We start from the raw sequence: 10,595 nt of genomic DNA on the forward strand, positions 1-10,595 counted from the left end.
GCTGGCTTGGTGTGCCAGAGAACGTAGGCATGGTTGGGTCGAGAGTTGTGTCCAGCAAAGCGACGTTTGAAGGGCCGTACTCCTGGTTCATGATGCGCATTCCTTCCAGAATGCCGGCGCGACTCTCCCATCCAGTCCCAACCGGAAGGGGCAGGTTGAGGAAGCGGTTGAATGTTCGGCGGAACACAAAGACGTCGTTCGCGCTCGCTGTGCCCTCGAACCTGGAGGCAAGGGCCGCCTCAAAATCACGACCGCGGCGACGAACCTCGTAGTCGTGGTTCCTCGGCGGCGGAGACTCGTTGTTGCGGCGATCACGCTCGCTGCGGTCGATCGCGTCGGCGGCCCTGGTTCGGTGGCGGCCGGTACGAGCCCAGCTCCCTTCTTCGGACCCGGAATCCTCGTCGTTGTTTTGCGCGTGGGCGTTGTTCCACGCGTGGGCGACGACGTCCGCCATCGCCTCCTCTGTGTTGTGGGCGACCTGCAGGTGCGCCTCGAATGGGAGAGCAATGCCTGACCCGCCGACGGTAGGCATGGTAGCGTTGGTGGCAGCTTGTGATGGATTGATTAGGTTGAGAGGGTGATCGATTGATTGGTGGTTGGTCGGAGAGAAAGCAGGGGCTTGATCGATCGCTGGTGGGTTGGTGTGTCCAGGGAGCAGCGTCAAGGTGCGTTATTATTCTAAGTCTGCGCAACAAAAGCGCTGTGTCCTGCCAAGGAATATCGCATGTGAATGCTCATGCGGTTAGACCCAGTTCCACCAATCAACGTCGACCCGCGCGGCTGACTTCACTTCACGGCAAGCTTCGCGCGACAAAGGAACAATACGTGCAACAAATACAATGCTATTGTCAGTCGGCCTGACTCAGGAGCATCCGATAGCTGCTCTTTATTCTTTCGAGCACAAAGAAAGTGCAGCGAACAAGGTAAACGTGATCTCCAGCTCAACAAAGCCATTCGGGCTGGTTGTCCCCTCGCGACTCTGTCTACCATGCAGGCTGCTTTTGGATTGCCATACACACAGCGCAAATGCCATACCGCTCCATGACAGAACCTAAACGGTTGTCTGGTATTAGTAAGTACTGAATGGGGAAAGATAAGAGCGCGCGGCACAGACGCATCAAGGCTGGAGACAAAGACTTCTTTAACAAAAGGCGGTATGACCTATAGATTTACCCGGCATAGTGCCCGCACATCGATTATGAGGACGACTGTAACATCACACATCTTTTGAAGCTTCAGTTTTGCAAGAGACAATTGTACATACCTCAAATCTGGCAAAAAGCCGCCGCTAACTTCTAGAGATCTGACTCGCGGATCAAAGTATCCCGGTTCAAATGATCCGGTCGTGCAGAGACAATTCCTGAGAGGTGCAGCGTAAGCTCCAAGTCACCCAGTAAGGACTTGAAGACATGAGAAACGCCTGCCCGGCCCCCCAATACAAGACCATAGATATATGGTCGCCCAACCAGAACCATCTTCGCGCCCAGCCCCAAAGCTTTCGCGATATCCGCGCCGCATCTGATGCCAGAGTCAAACAAGACATCAACCTTCTCGCCTACAGCATCAACGATCCGAGGGAGCATGCCGAGAGAACTGACGGCACCATCGACCTGGCGGCCACCATGGTTGCTGACAACAATGCCTTGGACGCCGACTTCAACACTTTTCTTCGCGTCTGCCACTGTCTGGATGCCTTTCAGCACCATCGGCCCCTCCCAGTGCTTCTGCAGGAACTTGATGTCTTCCCAGCCGTGGCTGGTCCCTGGGAAGATGGTGCGAGTCCATTCGGCGACGGCGGCGCCCATTTCGGCTTCGACTTCGACGCCGTGAGCTTCCTTGAAGCGGCGGCGGAAGACAGGATCGGTCAGGCCGATAGCTGTGCCGATCTGATCGGATCGGAGGAAGGGGTTATATCTGGAGTCGTTTGTCAGTCTGCTGGGGTCCTTGAGTTGGCTGGCGGTGGAGAGTGAGGCCTACCCGTTGTCCATGTCGCTGGGTCGCCAGCCAAGGATATAAGTATCAAGGGTCACCACGAGGGCGGTGTAGCCGGCTTTCTTCGCGCGGTCGAGCATGGAGACGGTAACTTCTTCATCATCGTTTTTGGGCCAGTAAAGCTGAAACCATCTTGTGCCATCGCCGTTGGCTTCAGCGACCTCCTCGATGCTGGCGCTTGCCGCCGAGCTCAAGATGTAGGGGACGTTGTTCTCAGCCGCGGCACGGGCTGCAGCTACTTCGCCGTCAGGATTGAAGATGCCTGCTCGATTCATTAGAAGCCGACAATGACTTTTGAGCTGGCGAGTAGCATACGCTGCACGCCCACTGGAGCCGCAGCAATGGGAAACTGCAACTCCTGCCCAAGCACTTTCGTGCTCAAGTCCGGCAGGTCTTCGGTCCGGACGAGGCGGTTGGGTACGATGGACCACCTTTGGAAGGCGTCCCTGTTCTTTCTTGCAGTCTCCCCTGTGCCAGCGTTGCCAATGACATAGCCTTTGCTGGTAGCGGACATTTGGGCCGACGCTTGCCGTTCCCATTCATGCGCGTGGAAAGTGAAGGGCGGGCGCTCATACTGCAACCCTTTTTGATATACAGACTTTTCGTACTCGACGGGATTTTCCACCACGTGCAGCTTCTGGCCGGGCTGGCGTGCGTTGGTGTCATTCATGGTGGCGTCTGATGTTGCAAGTTGTCTGGCGACGCTGCGAATGCTATCCCATCAATGTTTCCTGAATATCTTTACCGCCACCATCGACGACGGACTTTGGCCCTTAGGCAGGGCCACGGATGATGTTGCCGACCTATTCGTGTTCATGACGTATGTAGAATCTGCTGAGCTTCAATGGGGACCCACAGGAGCCTGACGCCAGATTTGTCGGTCGGAACGAAGGCTGTGACGACGCAGTCGGATCGAGTAACGGGGATAGACAGGTCGTATCTCAAGACAAGTAGGATCTGTGCGGTTTGGCCCATCTGCATCAAATGGATTCTGCATGTCGCTTCTGCGAAGTCTTTCTGGTTGTCGATCGTGGAAGTTCGGGGCAAAACGTCACTCAGCTTGAGCCCCCACTTCCGCGGGCGGCTCTCTCACGCGACAACTCTTATGATAATATGATCTCGTATGCGGCTTTTGAATTGCTTGGTGACGCTTCGATATAGTCTGGAAATGGGCGTCCTTAGCCAACTTCCAAATGCATTGATCCATATCTCTATCAAACCACCACGTACCCAATCGCTCAGGTGATCAATCAAAACAGCGTCAGATTTGCTGGTCCCAATCGAATTGTTCATCAATTTAGCCTCGATCTCACTGATCTCAAGCAATCAATACCAGATAGACGGATAGTGCTCGTCTGAGATCGGGATATTGTAGATACACCTCGCCCTTGCGACCAGGTACATATCACGTGGCTGTAACAAGACCGCACCACGGAACATTGTGCTGGCATGTCTGCGGTCTCGAAGCTGCCCCTGCGTAGCCTGAAATCTGCGCCACAGCCCCCGAGTACCACTTCATCACGTTTCCGTGGAGAAGACGAGATGCTAGATTTTTGATATTCCCTGGTGCGCTGAGAACACGCATGACTAGTCGAGCTTGCAGCCTTATTGCGCCGACTGCAATGGCTGGCGACGTCATCATGGTGGTATGGCCCCACGAGGGTCGTCCGCTCCGAACTTCCGATGGCGCTCTGGACTCCGGATCCATCGACACCATAGCGCCTGCTACAGAACAACTACACAGAAATACTGAGCGGTACAATATCTTGGAATCGTCGATTGGGGTCATTGATCACAGGCGCAAAAGAAAGAACCTCTCAACCTCAGGCCTGCCTTCAAACATGAGTGCAAGTAAATTCTCACATCTGCCGCGCGCATTCAATGGAGCCCGCGAATGTCCACTGATAGTAGGATTGGACATAAGACCTCAGAACGCGCAATTTCATGGACTGATGTCGACCAGGGCACTGCCGTTCTCGAGAACCCCAGATTCAACAAAGGCTCCGTCTTCCCCGATGACGAACGACGGGAATTCGGACTCCGAGGCCTCCTACCAAGACGAGTCCAAACGGTCGAGCAGCAGCTCGATCGGGCATACCGCCAGTACAAGGAGCGCAGCACAGACGTCGGCAAGAACACGTTCATGGCGTCGCTCAAAGACCAGAACGAAGTGCTTTACTTCATGCTCATCCAGCAGCACCTCAAGGAGATGTTCCCCGTCATCTACACACCAACGGAAGGCGATGCCATCGCAAATTACAGCCGTCTATTCCGCACACCGGAGGGCACATTCCTCACGATAGACAAGCCTGACGAGATCCAAGCCAGCCTCGACCAGTCCAGCGCAAAGCCAGAGGACGTCGACATTATCGTCGTCAGCGACGGCGAGCAGATCCTCGGCATCGGCGACCAGGGCGTCGGCGGCGTTCTCATCTCCATCGCCAAACTGGTCCTTTACACCCTCTGCGCTGGCGTTCATCCCAACCGCACGCTCCCCGTCGTCCTTGACTGCGGCACCAACAACCAGGAGTTACTCAACGACGAACATTACTTAGGCTACCCACATCCGCGCGTGAGAGGCGAAACCTACGATTCCTTCGTCGAGGCCTTCGTCGAAGCGGCTCACAAACGATTTCCCAACGCCCTGGTCCACTTCGAAGATTTCGGTGTGCACAACGCGCGGCGCATACTAGACAAATACTCCCCCAAGCTCGCCTGCTTCAACGACGACGTTCAAGGAACCGGCTGCGTGACTCTCGCGGCCGTGACAGCTGCCGCACACGTCGCAGGCCTGAAGGTCAGCGACCTTCGCTGCGTGATGTACGGCGCTGGGTCCGCGGGCACGGGCATCGCTGACCAGATCGCGGATGCCATCTCGCTCGAAAGCGGCAAGTCGAAGGATGAAGCGAAGCGCCAGATCGTTTGCATTGACAAGCAAGGCGTGCTGCTGCAGAGCATGAGAGACGAGCTCAACGATGCGCAGCAGAGCTACGCACAAGCCGACGACGATTGGAAAGCTTCTGACCCGAAGTCGCTGCTGGAAGTGATCAAAAACATCAAACCGCACGTCCTCATTGGGACGTCGACGCAGCCCGGCGCATTTACACAGGGCTTAGTGAGGGAGATGGCGAAGCACGCCGACCGGCCTATCATCTTCCCGCTATCAAACCCAACTCGGTTGCACGAGGCGCAGCCACAGGATCTCTTTGCATGGACGGACGGGCGTGTGCTGACCGCCACTGGCTCTCCGTTCGACCCCGTCGAGAGTGGCGGCAAGAAGCGCGAGATTGCGGAGTGCAACAACAGCACCGTCTTCCCCGGCATTGGCCTGGGAGCGGTGTTGTCTCGCGCGAGGCTGGTCACGTCCGCAATGCTGGTGGAGGCGACGAAAGCTCTGGCGGCGCAGGCGCCGGCGCTGCAAGACCCAGATGCGGCGCTGCTGCCAGACGTGCAGGACGTGAGGGAGATCAGTGTCAAGATTGCTGCGGCTGTGGTGAGGCAGGCAGAGAAAGAGGGGATGGCGCGGCAGGAGGGGATTCCGAAGAATGATGGGGATTTGGAGGAGTGGATTCGCGTGCAGATGTGGAGGGCAGAGTATCGGCCACTGAAGAAGGTCTGAGGAAGACGGAGATGGCGGGAGAGTTATTTCAACGATGCTGCAACGATCAGTGATGCATTCACCGTGTGAGCTCTAGTTGATCAAGCCTCACTCCAACACTGCTGTAAAACGGATATGGACTGGCCGTGTGCCTTGCCTATGTGGAACACAAGTGCTTGATACAGTGGCTGCTGAGCGCTGGCATTGACAGCGCAAGACGCTCGCCAAGCAGCAAGTATACTCAAAGGCGTCGCTTGGAATCAAAGACGGTGCTGGCAATAATGCAGCTGCGTCCACGCAGCGGCCGATTCGATAGTCAGAGACGACGAATGGCCATACTCTGGATGATTCAGATCCAAAATGCAGCAGCAGAATCAATCAAAAGCTGCCTCTTGTGCTTTCCCCACGTTGTATGAAATCGCCCCCTTGTACTCATTAAAGTGTATCCTGCTGATGCTGCTCGTTGCTTTCACCCTCCATCGCTGCGTTCCCACCTCTTACAGCCTCGCCTTCCCGTCTTCACGAACAAGATAGCCCGCCCTCGGGAAATGCAATCTCACGCCCGTCTCCAAGCCCAGTACAATCTCATATTTGCCGGTCCCGATCAACTTCCCCTTCTGCGGGTGCGCCCCGGGCTTCGTATCCGCATTCTCAACCGTGACGGGTGTCCCCTGCGCGATTCCAAGGGGGTCGCTCGCTGCGACGGAGAAGGAGTGAGAGCTGGTAGCGGGCGAGGAGAGGATGGCGGCGTGCGCGTCTTGCTTGTTGAGGACTTTGGCGGCGGGCTTTTTGGGAAGCGCGGAGATCAAAGAGTACACGCGCGGGTACGTGCTTTGGTCGAGGTTGGGGTAGCGCTTCGCTGCGCCTGTGTGGAGAGGTGCCGTCAGTGGAGAAAAGATGTGAATTGGTATGAGAGGAGATCATACCCAGGTCCTGCAAAACCCATCTCAGCGCCCAGATAATATGGATGTCCGCCAGGCTCAGCGGCGCGCCCTCCTTGCGGTCAGCAAGGTAGACATCCTCCACCCACGCAAGACGGCTCTTCAGATCTGCAAGCGCAATGGGCTGCTGCGCCTTGAGGCGTTCGGGATGCGCGAGCAGCGGGAAAATGGTCTCGCGATCGCTCACGAATTGCGGCGTGAGAGCCTGCACCGGAAGCAGCGGGACCACGGTCTTGAAAGTGTCATTGCCCCATAGTTCGTAAGCCTTATCCGCCTTGCTGGTCTCAATCTTGTGTTTCCCACCAAGCTCGTTGAGGATGACGTCGATGATGGCGGCGGAGTCGGCGTAGACGTCGCGCCCGACTGCAAGGAGGGGGATGCGGCGGTAGGTGATTCCGAGATCTTCGAGCTCGGGGCGCGGGAGGACGGGCGGTTGGGTCAGCTCAGAGTAGGGGATACCGGCAGCTGTGAGGATGTAGTGGATTTTCTGGGCGTAGGGCGAGGTCTTGTACGAGAAGAGGACAGGAGTCGGTGTTTGGGAAGACATGGTGGGCAGATGGTCCTGCTGAGATGTAGAAAAATAAGGAGAGACCCAAATGAAACGACGAGCAGCGAGATAGAGAGCGATACCTACTTTCTAATGGTCTCGGGGCGCACCAATAACGCGACAGATGGATGCCGATCGTGCCTAGGCTAAATGATGTTGCGGAGGAGGTGGGGGTTCGGTGGTTCTCTTCGAAGCTGCTGGGCCGAGGCTCAGCGATTTCATGGCAACGGCCAAGTTCGTCAAGGCTTTTGCGACAATCGCCGTTACTAATGATCAGCGCCGAGGCATATTCGTTGCGGAACATCTTTTGTGACGACGAAACTTACAAGGTGCACAGGAAGAAGTGTAGTTCAATACCGGGTATCGAAGCTCAATGAGGCTGGGCGGCAGAGAAACGGCTTCCGATGTACAACATCGCAAATACCTGGCTGGTGATTTATTCGTTCGATGGAGTCTAATCTGCTCTCGAGAGCATTCCTCGTCTATTTATCATTATCATTATCTACATTCACTTCATGAACCGTCCGGCGAACCCCTTCACCTTGTCCCTCAACCCACCATGGCCAGGCGGGGGCGGAGGCGGCGGCCTGTCGTATCCCCCACTCCCACCCTCACCACCAGAAGGCGGCGGCGGAGGCGGCGCGCGATCATAACCACCGCCGCCCTGCTGCTGCAAGGCAGCGTTTCCTCCTCCCGCCGCGCTCTTGCCTCCCACGCTCACAGTAAACAGTACGGGATCACCTGCATTCACCTTTCCGCTCTGGTCCTCGCCGCCTTCAGGCTGCACGTCATCGTACGCGAAAGCGTAGCCCTTGCGATCGACATTGTGTACGTGTACCAGCCGCGCGTAGTGGTTCGTCGGGTCGTGAGAGTAGAAAGTGCCTGGGTCGCTGGGATGGTGCTCGCACTTCAGGAGCGCAGTGCGGTGGAAGGCGGCAGCCAGGCGAGGGATGATGGCGTTACGGGTGGGGTTGGGGCCCGTGGTGAAGGGGCCGGAGTTGCAACCCAGGATGTCGTTCGTGTTGGGCTTCTCGAACTCCTCATCGCCGACTTTGAATTTGCCTGACGAAGTGATGTGGCCCTTGAGCACGCCGGGACCGGCTTGCGTGTCAATCTGACAGTGTGCACCGCTGGAGTATTTCTGCCAGACTTGCTCGACGTAGTCTTCGAAATAGCCCGAGAAGTCGGCGCCGACGGCTCCACCGTGTGTCGCGTTGAGAACGCGAAGAGGCTTGCCTTCTCTTTCTACGACCAACTTGCTCCATGGCTTGCCGTCTTGTTGTTCCTGCTGTCTGAGGTCTGCCGCTAGCTTTTCAATCCCATCTGGTGGCATGCCGGCCACATCTTGCCGCTGTCCGCTCGCTTGCTGTAGGCTGATCGCGATGGGCAGCGCAGGTGCCATGTCCACGTAGCTGATGTTGGCGTAGAGCTGGGCATCGTTGAGGGTGAACTCGGCGAAGCCGAAGTCGACGTCCGCGTTCGGGTCGCTGGGGTTCAGCACGCTGGGCTCGACAAGCGCAGGCCCAGGGTTGAGGAGGAAGGTGAGCTTCTTTCCTCGCGCGATCCAGATGCGGCCGCCGGCGATTTGAGGGATGGTGACTGTGACTGTATTGCCATGGGGGCCGAGCGGGATGGCGCAGTCTTCGGATAAGGGCGTGCCGATTGCAGGAGGGTTTTGGGGAAAGTAGAGGGAGTGGCCATCGGGTTTGAGGATACAGCGTTGGCCGCCTTCCTGGATCGCGATACCGGTGATATAGGCCCAAAGCTGGTCGGTGTCGGAATCGTTGTGGAGCGCGACTTGGAGGGAGTCGGGCATGCTGGGCGATGGACGCGTCGTGGGTGAGAGGGGGGGGGCGGGAGGAAATGAACTATAGTATTGGTCCTACCTGTGAGATTTCACCAGCAGCATTGGCGAAGGATATATTATACGAGCAAAGATGTTGATGTAGGTAGGTGTACTTGGCTCAAAGTTGGCAGATGCTGGCTTTCTTGGTGCCAAAAGCCGACGGCCCCCGCTGACATCACCGTTGGCCAGTCCCTCTCGTCCCTTTGGTCCTCGACGATGAAAGTTGGACGTAATTAGCCGCCGTGACATCTCCGGACATGCACGTCGTCGTTATTATTATTCTTGATATTCATCATGGCTTGGCTGCTTCTCCGACTGGCATCTGTCTCCAAAAAGACAGTATCGACACGGAGGAGCCGAGCAAGCGGGAGATGCTGCGCTGGAATGGCACAGGAGCGCAGAATAGATATGGACGAGCCCTGTGCCAGATGCCGTGAGAAACAAGTCAGCAGCTATCTGAACGTAAGACTGCATCATGATCACAAGATCGTTGTCGGCTTTCAAGACCTCTCGCTCGCTGTTTCATCAAAAGAAGCGGCCCGCTGTCAAGAGTCGGTGCGACTATCGCTAAATTCAGTAGGTTCTGGCTAAGGCAACAAAAGAACGACTGTCTGAGAAGCTGTCCTGTTCGTCAGTGGAAATAGCAAAGTGTTGATCCCCTAAATCTAGAGCTATCCATGGAAATCGAGGATATACATCAACTGACGTCGCACAGATAGCTCTAGGAGGTGCGGAAGGCTATGATTGACGATTCATCATCTCTCTCCGGCTGACCGTCAACGAGCCGCCCGTCCCAGCATGATTGACTTTCGAAGATGCTGTATCAGCTATGCTCATCGAATAATCGGGATTGTAGACGGTAAGACACAGGCTGGAACCCCCCTATAACGCCCAAAATGTCGTGCGCCGCCCAGTCAAGCCTGGAGGTGAGCCTCAAGCAAAGGCTCTTCAAGCAAGGGTTGACTCACATCGCATGAAGAAAGGCTGACTCCCTCCAAGGGGCGTCCCCTCCTTCGATCTCTCGACTGACGCGACCGAACTCGAGCGACGAGTCCCGATTAGCACCTTCCTGCGAACCGAGTCCGCGGATTTTGAGCCTCTCAATCGGCCCGCGAGCACTGAGCATTCAATTCCAAATACTGGCAGCGCAAGCTGTCGTAAAATCGCCCTCTCAATTGGCCGCTGTGAGCCGCCGCTCGGCAATAACGCTGTCGTTGGTCTCAATGCAACAAATCACGCGAAGCTGATCTCTTTACCAAATCTCAGGCACACGAGGAATACGAGTACTCCGCAGCCTTTTGGGATTTCAAGTGTATACTCCGAAGCAGAAGCAGCCAAAATAGCTTACCCTGAGCAGCCCTCCCATCCAGACAAGACCAACACGTAGCCAACGACCAGCAATCTCCGGCCGCTTGCAAAGACGTATATTCGCGGCCTTCAGCTCAGTAGCCATGTTGTGCACACCTGGGAGTCTCGAGCAAAAGATACGCACAAATCAGCCTGACCTTCGCGACCAACGAAGGCAGAATGTGCCTGAAATCAGCATATTACTCGACATGATATTACTGGTGCCAGTGATGTTGTTGGGTCGGTTCTTATTGGTGCGGTGCTGGTTTGGTTGGTGCTGGCTGGTGCTGGTTCGACTTGATCTGTAAGTGGTTGGTAGTGGTT

At 56.2% G+C, this 10,595-nt stretch overlaps 4 protein-coding genes across 4 annotated transcripts; 1 reads left to right on the top strand and 3 right to left on the bottom strand.

Moving 5' to 3' along the window:
- Positions 1–789: 789 nt before the first annotated feature.
- On the bottom strand, positions 790–3,084 carry WHR41_09088 (uncharacterized protein). The gene is made up of 4 exons (XM_069377692.1): positions 2,308–3,084; positions 1,978–2,254; positions 1,265–1,914; positions 790–1,051 (listed from the first exon to the last, which is right to left on the bottom strand). The coding sequence occupies exons 1-3, from the start codon at positions 2,660–2,662 to the stop codon at positions 1,296–1,298; spliced, it is 1,251 nt and encodes a 416-aa protein (XP_069225313.1). The 5' UTR covers positions 2,663–3,084; the 3' UTR covers positions 790–1,051; positions 1,265–1,295.
- Positions 3,085–3,722: 638 nt separating this feature from the next.
- Positions 3,723–5,974, top strand: WHR41_09089 (uncharacterized protein). Its single transcript, XM_069377693.1, has 2 exons — positions 3,723–3,899; positions 3,956–5,974. The coding sequence occupies exons 1-2, from the start codon at positions 3,834–3,836 to the stop codon at positions 5,609–5,611; spliced, it is 1,722 nt and encodes a 573-aa protein (XP_069225312.1). The 5' UTR covers positions 3,723–3,833; the 3' UTR covers positions 5,612–5,974.
- On the bottom strand, positions 5,624–7,231 carry WHR41_09090 (uncharacterized protein). Its single transcript, XM_069377694.1, has 2 exons — positions 6,517–7,231; positions 5,624–6,455 (listed from the first exon to the last, which is right to left on the bottom strand). The coding sequence occupies exons 1-2, from the start codon at positions 7,076–7,078 to the stop codon at positions 6,088–6,090; spliced, it is 930 nt and encodes a 309-aa protein (XP_069225322.1). The 5' UTR covers positions 7,079–7,231; the 3' UTR covers positions 5,624–6,087.
- Positions 7,232–7,586: 355 nt separating this feature from the next.
- On the bottom strand, positions 7,587–8,894 carry WHR41_09091 (uncharacterized protein; the record flags this gene model as incomplete). The annotated part of the gene is made up of 1 exon (XM_069377695.1): positions 7,587–8,894. The coding sequence occupies one exon, from the start codon at positions 8,892–8,894 to the stop codon at positions 7,587–7,589; it is 1,308 nt and encodes a 435-aa protein (XP_069225323.1).
- Positions 8,895–10,595: the final 1,701 nt, after the last annotated feature.

This window comes from Cladosporium halotolerans (genome assembly GCF_011745625.1).
Source record: "Cladosporium halotolerans strain TM138-S3 chromosome Unknown Sca59, whole genome shotgun sequence".
In the NCBI taxonomy this organism is placed as follows: domain Eukaryota; kingdom Fungi; phylum Ascomycota; class Dothideomycetes; order Cladosporiales; family Cladosporiaceae; genus Cladosporium; species Cladosporium halotolerans.